A 13,384-nucleotide genomic window follows, 5' to 3' on the forward strand; every position below is an offset into this window, starting at 1 on the left:
GCAAACCTTAGCACGTGATACAGTCACCAGTAAACATTATGGTGACCCTGCACTCCTTCCCAACGTGCGTCTTTTCAACGGCGCATTGGGCCCCGACTTCATTGTTTTGCTTGACAGCGCGCCCGCATCGAACAGCGCAGGTGGAGGAGGTCTTGGAACGAGAGTATATTCGCCGAATGGACTGGCCTGCTCGTTCCCCTGATTTAAATCCCATGGAGCTCGTGAGGGAGAGAGTACGTCCAGATGCACCTGGTGGAGAAATGGAACGCCCTACCGCAAGACTTCCTCACCAACCTCGGCGTCAGCTTGGGGTCACGTGGCAGAGCACGCCCTGCCGCACGTGGTGATCACGCACCCTATTAACAACCGCGTGACGCCTTTTGTAATGTCTAGGGAGCCGGCCCAGTGCCCCGTGCGCTCTAACGCACGGTTTTCCGGGCAGGAAGGAGCGCCTGCTCCCCGGCACGAACTCCCCCGGCGGATTTGGGTCGAGGTCCGGTGAACCGGCCAGTCTGTGGATGGTTTTTAGGCGGTTTTCCTTCTGCCTCGGCGAATGCGGACTGGTTCCCCTTATTCCGCCTCAGCTACACTATGTCGGCGATTGCTGCGCAAACAAGTTCTCCGCGTACGCGTACACTACCATTACTCTACCACACAAACATAAGGGTTACACTAGTCTGATGTGAGACGTTCCCTGGGGGGTACACCGGGGCCGAACCGCACAATAACCCTGGGTTCGGTGTGGGGCGGCGGAGGGGTGAAGTGGACTGCGGTAGTCGTCGTGGGGCTGTGGACCACTGCGGTTGTGGCGGGGACGGAGCCTCTCCGTCGTTTCTAGGTCCCCGGTTAACATACAATACAATGTCCAGAGAACCATCACAAATCGCGGTGACTTCAGTGTAATTATTGTCTTCGAATAAAAGTGTCATTTCTGTTCGTCTCATTGCGTATTTGTTTTGGTTACGTTCTATATTGTAGTGTACTGTACTGTGACACTTCCTTTCTGAGTATGATACTAGTTTCGTCTGGCTATGATACTTGAAAGTGACGCACCGTGCGAGTCTCACACATCAGTGCAGTAGAGTATCCAGTCGGGATCTGCTAATGGCGCAGTTGATGGGTAGTGTTGCAATCCTGTTGATACACGTGCACTACGATGTTGGGCTCGATGCTTGGTGGAAACATTGACACTGCACCCTGCTGCGTTCGCTTATATCGACGATTGGCGGATGAATGTTCACTTGTGTATGTGGAGGAGCTCTTGGAACGAGGTAATATTCGGCGAGTGGACGGGATAGCCTGTTCCCACGACTTAAATCCCATCGAGGCAAGTGTGGGATGCGTTGAGGAGACGTACTGCAGAACGTCCATATGCTGTAAAGACCAACCGCGCTGCTGGAGGAATGGCACGCCGTATCGCAAAAAGTCCTTACCAACATCTTGGTGAGCATGGGAGCACGTTGCAGAACACGCACTGCCGTCCGTTGTAATCACGTACCCCACTGAGCACCATGTCCCCTCTTTTATAATATCCAGGAAACGATCAAAAACCCCGGTAACTTAGAGTAATTACTGTGTTTGAATAAAAGTATGATTTCTGTTATTCTCACTGAGTACGTATTCAGTTACCGTTTCTGGTATACTGCAGCAAATCTTTCTACACTATCCGGACACCTGGCTGAAAATGCCTTACAAGTTCTTGGCGTCCTCCATCGGTAATGCTGGAATTTAATATCCTGTTCGCCCACCCTTAGCCTTGATGACAGCGTCCACTGTCGCAGGCATACGTTCAATTAGGTGCTGGAAGATTTCTTGGGAAATGGCAGCCCATTGTGAGGAGAGCCATCGATGTCGGTTGTTGAGGCCTAGCACGAAATCGGCGTTCTGAAACATCCCAAAGGTGTTCTATAGGATTCAGGTCAGGACTCTGTGTAGGCCAGTCCACTACAGGGAAGTTATTGTCGTGTAACCACTCCACCACAGGCCGTGCATTATGAACAGATGCTTATTCGTCGCCATTTCCTAATTGCTCTTCTACACTGGGAAGCAAGAAGGTGCTTAAAACATCAGCGTAGGCCTGTGCTGTGATAGTGCCACGCAAAACAAGAGGTGCAACCCCCTTTATGAAAAACACGAGCACACCATAACACCGCCGCCTCTGGATTTTACTTTTAACACTACACACGCTGCCAGATGACGTTCGCTGACCATTAGCCATACCCACACCTTGCCATCGGATCGTCACATTGTGCACCGTGATTCGTCACTCCATGCAACGTTTTTCCACTGTTCAATCATCCGATGTTCCTTGCACCAAGCTAGGCGTCGTTTGGCATTTACCAGCGTGATGTGTGGCTTATGAGCAGCCGCTCGACCATGAAATCCAAGTTTTCTCACCTCCCGCGTGTCACAGTACTTGCAGTGGATCCTGATGCAGTTTGTAATTCGTGAATGATGGTCTGGATAGATGTCTGCCTATTACACATTACGACGCTCATCAACTGTCGGCAGTCTCTGTCAGGCAACAGACGAGATCGTCCTGTAGGCTTTTGTGCTGTACGTGTCCCTTCACGTTTCCACTTCACTATCACATCGGAAACAGTGGACCTAGGGACGTTTAGGAGAGTAGAAATCTCGCGTACAGACGTATGACACAAGTGACACGCAATCACCTGACCACGTTCGAAGTCCGAGAGTTCCGCGGAGCGCCCCATTCTGCTCTCTCACGATGTCTGTTGAGTACTGATGTCACTGATATGGAGTACCTCGCAGTAGGTGGCAGCACAATGCACCTAATAGCAAAAAAGTATGTTTTTGGGGAGATGTCCGGATACTTTTGATCACATAGTGTATGTAACGTTGTAGTTTCATTGTGCTATGTTAATCATGCGAAACTTACTTTCGGCCTTACGTTATGCGCACCAGTGTGTATTGATGTTCAAGATGAGTTCCCCTCTTCGTAAGGATAATCGCATTTGTTTGAGTATGTTCTGCCTTGTGACAAAATGTTTCAAATGGCTCTAAGGACTATGGACTGAGGTCATCAGTCCCCGACACTTAGAACTACTTAAACCGAAGGACATCACACACATCTATGCCAGAGGCGGGATTGGAACCTGCGACCGTTTCAACAGCGCGGTTCCGGACTGAAGCACCTAGAACCACTCGGTCACGGCGGCTGGCTGCCTCGTGACAGACTTTTTTACTGTGGTTTCTGTTTTCTTCCCATTTCATAGACGCATTTTTGAGTGAAGAGTAACAGGAACGATAGGAACCTAAAACCTGACGGCCACACACAAGGGTTGTACAGGAAACACCAGTACACGGGAGCACGAACGTCCGTGCGCAATGCACGTGCGTCGAAAGGCGCGCATGTTGCTGCCTGACTGGCAAATTACCGGCGAAAACGAGTTGCGACTGTGTGGCGGGCGGGTGGGGGCCGGCGGGTTATACCGCGGCCGCGGCGGCAGTGCGGCAGACGCGGACATGGCCGCCGGCTGCACAGTGGCGCTGGTCTGCGGGGCGGCCCTGCTGCTCGGCCCTCTGCGGGCGGCCGTGGCCGCGCACCTGCGTGAGTACCGCCGCCGCCTCTACATACGCACTTCAGGGAGAACGTTTCTTCTGCGCTCACAGCTCTATTATCTCTCAAAGTACCAGTAACAGCTCACGCCACTCCCAATTCCTTAACCATTTCGCTGCTGTCGGCGTGTGTACACATTCTGTTACACCATTCCCCAGGTGTTGTGTTCCCTTCTCGCCCGGGTCGGGGATTTTCTCCGGCTGGGGACTGGGTGTTTCTCTTGTCCTCAACTCATCATTCGAGTCGTGGCGAGACTGGAAATGGAAAGATTGTGAACTTTTACTGGCGCTGATGACCACGATGTAGATAGTGTCGGAAGTTCCATGCGGCTTTTCGCAGATGATGCTGTGGTATACAGAGAAGTTGCAGCATTAGAAAATTGCAACGAAATGCAGGAAGATCTGCATCGGATAGGCACTTGGTGCAGGGAGTGGCAACTGGCCCGTAATATAGACAAATGTAATGTGTTGCGAATACATAGAAAGCAGGATCCTTTATTGTATGATTATATGATAGCGGAACAAACACTGGTAGCAGTTACTTCTGTCAAATATCTGGCAGTATGAGAGCGGGACGATTTGAAATGGAATTATCACATAAAATTAATTGTTGGTTAGGCGGGTGCCAGGTTGAGATTCATTGGGACAGTCCTTAGAAAATGTAGTCCATCAACAAAGGAGGTAGCTTACAAAACACTCGTGCGACCTATACTTGAGCATTGCTCATCAGTGTGGGAGCCGTACCAGGTCGGGTTGACAGAGGAGATAGAGAAGATCCAAAGAAGAGCAGCGCGTTTCGTCACAGGGTTATTTGGTAAGCGTGATACCGTTACGGATATGTTTAGCAAACTCAAGTGGCAGAGTCTGCAAGAGAGGCACTCTGCATCGCGGTGTAGCATGCTGTCCAGGTTTCGAGAGGGTGCGTCTCTGGATGAGGTATCGAATATATTGCTTCCCCCTACTTATACCTCCCGAGGAGATCACGAATGTAGAATTAGAGAGATTCTAGCGCGCACGGAGGCTTTCCGGCAGTCGTTCTTCCCGCGAACCATACGCGACTGGAACAGGAAAGGGAGGTAATGAAAGTGGCATGTAAAGTGCCCTCCGCCACATACCGTTGGGTGGCTTGCGGCGTATAAATGTAGATGTAGATGTTAAGTGCCCCACTAAGCAATATCATCATCACCCGTCTCGGAGACGTGTATATGCACGCTGCTTGTATTTTCCTACAGCGTTGTGAATCTATGAGCCGCTGACCTATAACTGCTGCAGATGAGTTACTTCCACATCTCGGTGAACGAAAAAGCTTCGAGTATTTATCATACAGCTTACTGCGTGGCTCATTGCGCGCTATCGTTTGCAGAAAACCTCATTTCGATATCGTGAATCGTTCACGAGATATATTCAGAAAGGAGAAATTCCGATCTCTGTGCCATCTGGGCAATGAAAGAATTCTTTGTCGACGGATGAAAATTTGTACCAATAGCGGGATTCGAACGCGGGTCTCCTGCTTTCTACGCACGCCTCCCGCGCCTCCTCTCTGCCTGTCAATCCCACTCCCGTTTGACGCACTCTACGAGCGTAGCGTCCGCCCCCGGTAACTGAGTGGTCAGCGCGACGGACTGTCCATCCTAAGAGCCCAGGTTCGATTCCCGGCTGGGTCGAAGATTTTCTCCGCTCAGGGACTCGGTGTTGTGTTGCCCTAATCATCATCATTTCATCCCCATCGACGCGCAAGTCGCCGAAGTGGCGTCAAATCGAAAGACTTGCACCCGGCGAACGGTCTGCGCGACGCGAGGCCCTAGTCACACGACATTCTTATTATTATTATTATACCACAGTAGCGTCCCTTAGCCCTTTTTCCTCCGTCTGCTAGTCGCATCCCGTACGAGGTCGGGCGAACGCTGTTCTACACTGAGTGATCATACGAGGCGTGTTTTTTTTAAAAGTAAGTACCGTTTTGAAATTAAAAAAAGACGTGCTAAGATATGTCAATAATTTTATTTTTACATGAAAGCCTGTACCTTAATCTACGCACTGACGCCGTTACAGTCCGATTCTTCCTTATTTAAGATGCCTCCGATAATCGTGAGTCTCGCCGACTGTGAAGTACGGGCTGCTATAAGATTTCTTAGTGCTAAAGGCCTAAAAGCGATCGATATTCATCGGGGGATGTGCGCAGTTTACGGAGAAAACATTATGAGTGATGGAATGGTTAGAAAGTGGGTGAGAGCACTTAAAGATGGCCACACAAATGTACATGATGAACAACGGAGTGGGCGTCCTTCGATCATTAATGAAAGTTTGGTGCAGAAAGTGGACAATAAGGCGAGAGAAAACAGACGCTTTACGATTTCCTCCTTGAGGAATGACTTTCCTAATGTTTCTCGCAGTGTTTTGTATGGCATTGTACCCGAACACTTGAATTGCCGAAAATTAAAGCACGTTGGGTACCGAAAATGTTGACGGATGCGCACAAAACCAAACGTTTAGACAGTGCGTTGTCTTTCCTTGCGCAGTACCACAACGACGGTGATGATTTGTTAAGCCAAACTGTTACGGGTGATGAAACATGGGTGGCCTACGTCACACCATGGAAGTTGAGCAAGGACATCGTTTTGTTGCAAGATAACGCCCGTCCGCATGGGGCGAATCAGACCAAAGATCTCATTACATCTTTTCGGTGGGACACCCTAGATCATCCTCCGTAGAGCCCCGGTCTTACGCCCACTGACTACCATCTGTTCCTGCACTTTAAGAAACATCTGGGCGGTCAGCGTCTTCAACACGATGCAGTGGTGATGCAGTGGTTAACAAGTCAGGCGGCAGACTTCTATGAGGAGGGTATTCAAAAACTGGTACAATGTTATGTAAAATGCCTCAATATTGACGGAAATTATGTAGAAAAGTAGATTAAGGTACAGGCTTTCACGTAAAAATAAAATTATTGAGACATCTTTGCACGATTTTTTCCAATTTCAAAACGGTACTTACTTAAAAAACACGCCTCGTATTAGCATTCACGGAGCATATATATGAATGGTGTCTCTTCTTGATGACATGTCCGAAAGAACAGAGAAAACTCATGTAGACGTTTGTGAGATATAACTATTGTTACGGCATTACAATTCGCGAAATCCGAACGACGTGAATGGATGCGCCGTGAACGACCGGCCTTGGGTTACAAAACCCAATATCTCGAGAGTGCAATCAGATGTCGTTCCACTGTCAATTTTAAGTAAAACTTCAATATCTTATCTACATTTCATTCATCGCAATGTATGAGCTAAACTTAATCATTCGCAAAGTTTAGGCAAAACGTTGCAACCACAGCGATCTCTTTAAAATTTTGCGCAATGTTTTACTTGTTTTGATACGGTGCACTAAGGATTAAGGAAAACGAAAGAAAATTCAATCCTTTCTCGAGTGAAGATATCAAACTACAAGTTGTGCAAAAATAAAATTTTTGCATCTAATAGTTTTCGTAAAATCGTATAAGTGTTTCATATCGGGCGGACGCTTTCCCTCAGCACAGTATCAGCATTTGGTTATTAGTACAGCGGAAACAGAAGCCGCCTGGGCACAGTACACTAAGAGGTCGTCTGTAGCAGCGGAAGGGTTGAAAGTACTCATTTCTTTCTTGCTGTCGTTTCTTGTTACTGACAAACCATTCAAAATGTGTGTCGAGCCCAAGAAACCACTGCAGCAAGACAAATAAGTGCTTTAACACGACACAAGCAAGTGGAACACCACCGAAACGTCGAAAAACCATGAAACCACTAGCAGCTCTAGAAAGTGTAGTGGAATTAAAGCTATGTCGTATATACGTAATAGCATCGTGTGAGAGAGAAAATAAACAAGAATCCCATTTTTTTATTTATTCGTATGGCTAGGGCCCCCCGTTCGCCGGATGCCGGTCTTTCAATTTGTCGCCACTTCGGCGACCTGCAGTCGATGAGGATGATAGGATGATGATGATGACAGCACAACCCAGTCCCTGGGCGGAGAAAATTCCTCGGCCCAGCCGGGAATCGAACCCAGCCCCGGAGGGGAATCCCACTGAAGATAGAGCATAAAGTGTTGAAACATACCCGAGTAAAATAAAACAAACAGTGTCTTGCATAAGGCGGAATTCCTCTCCAGATTTGACGTTAAGCATCTGAAAGATTTATCGTCTACGATGCAAAACCTCAGTCATGTTACTTTTATTTGTTTTGGATTATAGACCTGTAGATCAAAGAAAAAGTTTAGAAAAGAAATTATGTTTAAAGTTCGGTGAAAGTCACTAACTCCTCTCATTATCAAACACTGGATGACTACAGTGTGGGCAATCTGCTCTCTGTTTTAAGAGAAGCAAGTTTTTCAGGCATTTGTATGTTTATGACATATCTCCCGAACCATGTGTCGTACAGTGGTGTAATTTTATAGGTAGATTCAGTGGTATAGAATGATATCGTTGTCCGTAAAATGTGTTGGGAATCGGGCTGGTAGTAAAGAAGAAACAATTTAAAATATCGTATCTGATGCTAAAGGTTTTCTGCATGAACAGAGAAAATTTACTAAACAAAATTTTGTTTTTCTTTTCATTGTTTTTTGGGGGAGAGGGGGAAGGAGAATGTTAGCGAAAAAGTTCCGAAAAATTTTGAAATTATTTGTATAGTGTGTACGAAGTCGGTAAGTGCTCTCATTCTCAAATATTGTATAAATATAATCTGTGTAGTTTGAGATCCGTGATTAACACTGCCTGAAGACGTATACGCAATAATTGACTTGTGGAGTTAAACCTTTAACTTAAAATTATACCTCGTAATGAGCAGATTGTAGCGGCATTGTAAGTTTTTAAATTAGATCAATAATTACAGGTGGAATATGCTCCTGCTTCTGTTTGAAAGACTGACTATAAAGTGGGATACCAGCTGCCTCTTTCTAGCTTCCCTAGCACCTCCAAAAATTCTCCAAAAATCGAACATATTCGCGCACTTTTTAAAATGAAACTCACCTTTCACTCCCACAAGTTCCCCTACGTGTAACTCGCTCACATACACTAATGCATTGCTGTATGTCGCTCATACCCTACCACTCCCACTTCTTCCTTTCTCTCACTCATTTAGCCCAACTCACTGTCATTAGCTCTTGTGTCTCTCCAATTATCAATGTCCCACGCTTCACAGCCACGGTCTGCTTCGTTCTCTCCTAACTCCACCGCCTCCTGCCACTGTCTCCCTGTAGCTCTGTCGTACTGCTACTATATCTATCATTCTTGTCCTCTGCTGCTCCCTCTTCTCACTGTCATTATTTCTCTCTTCCTTGTTGTCTTTGTTATACACTATATCTCTTATTGTCTCTGACTCTCGCCCAATTTCTCCTTTTCTTTATTCCTTCCCCTCAGGCACTGTCCCCTTCACTCTTTCCCTAGCGCTGTTCTGTCACTGTCTACTATGCTCCACTGCCACTGTGTCCCTCTCTTTCTCTCACACTACCATTGCCTCTTTCGCTTCTTTCGCGGTTCTAGACGCGCAGTCCGGAGCCGTGCGACTGCTAAGGTCGCAGTTTCGAATCCTGCCTCGGGCATGGATGTATGTGATGTCCTTAGGTTAGTTAGGTTTAATTAGTTCTAAGTTCTAAGTTCTAGGGGACTGATGACCACAGCTGTTAAGTCCCATAGTGCTCAGAGCCATTTGAACCATCTTTCGCTTCTTTGTGAGCTGCATTTTCCCGTTGGTTCCCCTCTTTTCCCTGTTACAACAGGGCATGTCACTCAAACGAAAAGAAATTTATGGGACAGTAAAATTATAATGCTTTAATGAAATAACGAAAAACCAGTTTTACATCTCGTATCCGATTTCCTGTGCACAAATATTTTGCATGTGCTTTAATACTACATTATGGAGTTCCCAGAACCCTTCTGATGATAATAGAGACACTTTACAGAGTATTTCTCCGAGCTTAGTCACTTTATAAAGTTCGTTTTCGCCTCGTATCGGCTTTTACGTGCTTGTTTAACGTGTGCAGGTAAGGTAACTTTGAACCTCTGTATCTCTGTAACAGTTGAAAATAACAATAAAATTTGCAAGGGTGTTCCAGATCGGGATCCTACAAATATATGTCCTAAAAATTTCAGCCGTTTGCTGTGCATACCGGTACTAGAATCCGCAGCTCGGTTTTGGTATAAAAATGGTAAAAATAACGCTTTTTCGTGGGTTTTTAAGGAACGGACCATGAATTAATAAAGATTTTTGAAAATGCGAAAATGGCACTTCTAGATACATGCCTAGAGAATATACCGTCAAAACTTGAAAATTTTACTGCGGTTATATATTATTTAGGTTTCTCCTCATACCGTATTATATACTTATATGGACATGGTGTCTGTTCTTTCGGACAGACACAATATCCATATAAGTATATCGTACTGGCAACACCGGCCATGACCTTCTTCTTCTGTGCGGATGCACATATATTCCCCGAACTCTTACGGGACTTGGTAAGAATGTCTTCCATGAGCAATGAGTGTGTTGGGGTGGGACACTAGGGATGTAGTGTGTGGACATACAATGTGGGAATGTGGGTCTCGTGGGAGGCGTGCGTGAGATAGTCCCTGCAGTCACAGCATCCACTGTGCTCCCGGTCGCTCACATGGATAGAGCGTCTGTCATGTAAGTAGGAGATCCCGGGTTCGGGTCCCTGTCGGAGCACACATTTTCAGCTCTCCCCGTTGATATATATCAACACCCGTCAGCAGCTGAAGGTATTAATAGAATTCTAATTTCATACCGGATTTTGCGTGCACCTTTTACGTGTAGAAGTAGGATAACTTTGAAACTCTCTACCTCGGAAACGGATGTCTCAAATATCTTGCAATACTGCAATTACTAACATAAATAAGACAAAATTTTCAAGTTATTCCGAGATGTGGATATTAAGAATATATCGTTGTAATTTCAGTCATTTGCTGTGCAGAGCCTTTTTTGAATCCGTGGTTCCGTTTTGGTACGAAAAAATAGTAAAAAAAACATTCTTTGGGGTTTCCTAATAAATCGCCCATAAAGTAACGGTGCCTCCATAAGCCCCTCAAGACTTTCCGTGCATCACATCCAATGCAGAAATGGTCAACCGATTTGCTCCATTTCGAGAAAGTATGAAATAATCATCTGTTGACCTTGTACTGTAGAATAGTTACATTAAGACGATCCTCTTGATGGGTATATAAATATTCCATAGTCCGAGGACTCTACAGAGAAGTTGATCCCACCTCTCTGTCATCAACAGAACCGAGGTATGAACCTCGGAAGGAACACGTTCTTACGCAAGACGTTTTGAAAAGATAAAGTAGCGCATGCTGTCGCGTGCGTATCGGTACGAAATATTAAAATCAAATTTCATTCGCCTCTGGAAGTCTCACTGCCTATAAATGCCTGAGTGGAACAATGTATAAGGATATGAAATGGAATGTTGTAGGTGAAACTGGTGGCAGATTATAGTTAACTGGAAGGATATTCGGAAAAGGCAGTCAGTCTACGAATGAGATTCCCTTGAAAACACTTGTGTGATACATTCTAGAAGATCACTCGATTTTGTGGAACCCGTACAAAATAGGACTGCAGTAACAACGAAGCTTGAATGCATACAAAGATTAGCAGAACAAGTTGCTTACAAGGTTGTTTTGCCCGCTGGACAGCGTCTCGGGATTATTGTGAAACTTAAACCGGCAGACGCGTGCTGATAATCGTCCAAACATGACGCAAAAGTCTGCTTACAAAGTTTCAAGAGCGAGTATAAAGTGAGTAATCTAGGAATATTCTACCGTCCCCTGCATGTCATTACAGAAGGAGCCACAAAGACGGGGTCAGACTAATTACAGCACTTGCAAAGGAGTTTAGACAGTAATTCGTCTGCCGCTGTATACGTGAATGGAACTGGACGAAACCCTTATACATGTTACCATGCTAAGTGCACTATGCCATGCTCTTCACAGTAGTTCGCAGTGTAAAGATTTAGGTGGAAATGTAGATGATAGTATAATGTGGCTGTGGACATTTCGCCCATGGATTTAGTTCACATGAATTAGTATAGCGTACTATTGTAGCTACACTAGCTAAGCGCTGTAGTTCCATTAAAAAGAAGTTATGAAAAAGTCTGTGTTATTTACGTTAGTAAATGCAGTATTTAGATTTTCCGTGTCTGGTACCGCTTGCCGTCATTGCTACCCCGCGACCGCCGCGATGGTTTCTTCGAAAGGGCACAGCCGATTTCCTTTTCAATCCTTCCCTTATCCGAGGTGATGCTCCGTCTCTAATAACTTCGTTGCCAACGGGCTATTAAACACTACCATTCTCCCCCTCCTATATTTATTAAGATTCAGAAGGTAAAGTCAACCTGTTATTCTTAATTGTGAAAAATAAAGAAACCATCATTAGACACGTCTCTAACACTCCATATTAAGGACCGGGCGAGTTAAGTGGACGAAAAGTCTAGCGACTGATATTTTTTGAGATCCCAAATATTATTCTCTTCGTTTCTAGCGGAAGTATAAGACTGGAATATTTTAAGTCCGCTAGTTTGATTCGCAGTTCTAAGCAGGTACTACAATTCGTAGTTACCTCGCCGAGATGGCCGCGATGGCGGCTAAACGGGTATCGCCCAAGCCGATTATTTCCTTTCATACAACACGACTCACGCACATTTCCACTTGGGAACCTTTTAATAAGATATTTAAGAGATTAGTGGGAACAAATAACGAGATATGAGCCAATGCCTGACAAAGATAAGTAGTTATTCTCTCTTATATGAGCTTACAATGATACATATTAATAAATAAAGGTAACGGAGGAAGTAACAAAAGAAGCAACAAATTATAGAGATTGCTTCACAAAGATGTATTAAGTTCGACTTACCCTTCTAAATTTTAAAACAGTATGGATTCATGTTTTACATATCTTATCTTCACATAGCTTATCTTCACTATGAATGGCACAAGGCACAACTAGTTCGTTATATTTAGAAAGAAAAAACTTTTGATAGCACAGAAAACCAAGAAAGAATACTAATATGTTGTTATTCGAGGAGTACAAAATTACTGATTTATTTACAAAATAATGATCTGTACGTGCAGAATTTTAATTATCATCATTATCATTCAGTAGTATTCCTCATTTTGTCCACTACGCGTGTTTTCATACATGTATGTCCGAGAGATGTTACTCAGACAGAAATTAGAACAGGCGTCATTCGAATTACTATTTCAATAAGAGACAAATTAATACAAACAGTGATTCCCCAGTTTACAGTTACGCTACACACTAGGCACTTGGCCGTAGGTATCATTTCATCTTCACATTCTGTTATTCTTGGCATTAAAAATTTCAGCCCTCAAGAGCTTAACAGACTGCTGGTGCAGAGAACCTGTTCTCCGTAGGTCCGGCGATAGTTATACGTTCGTTAAACTGATGTCAGCTTCTCTGCGGTGTTACCATATTGCGCTTCCCCAGATAGCACGTATCAGCGGTTGCAGATAATGTATCGCCATACCAAAACTACCAAACAGAAATTTCAGTTTCAGTTTATGTTGTCATCGTTCCCCTCCCCCCTCCCCCTTTCCTCGAGTACTTGATGGTACGAGCTGAGGGACACCACTTCTAAAAATATAATAAAATTCCATCATTTGATGACGGCATAAATATGCCAAGACATATGGCGAAAAAACCGTGTCACCAAGGAGTTGGGCGACATGAACAAAACTTAGCAGGTAGTACCTACATCTGAAAGATGATGTCTCTTCAGATTACGAACCAGTCCTAGCAGCAAA

The 13,384-nt window shown here is 45.0% G+C and overlaps 1 protein-coding gene across 1 annotated transcript in view; it reads left to right on the top strand.

Annotated features, from left to right (window-relative positions):
- The first annotated feature begins 3,408 nt into the window (after nt 1–3,408).
- LOC126285293 (protein takeout-like) overlaps nt 3,409–13,384 on the top strand; it is a 59,086-nt gene continuing 49,110 nt past the window's right edge. The window contains exon 1 of the mRNA XM_049984581.1: nt 3,409–3,571. Within this exon, the coding sequence (XP_049840538.1) occupies nt 3,487–3,571 (85 nt within the window). The 5' untranslated portion in view covers nt 3,409–3,486. The remainder of the gene's footprint in view (nt 3,572–13,384) is intronic.

Source organism: Schistocerca gregaria, chromosome 8 (genome assembly GCF_023897955.1).
Source record: "Schistocerca gregaria isolate iqSchGreg1 chromosome 8, iqSchGreg1.2, whole genome shotgun sequence".
NCBI classification, from domain to species: domain Eukaryota; kingdom Metazoa; phylum Arthropoda; class Insecta; order Orthoptera; family Acrididae; genus Schistocerca; species Schistocerca gregaria.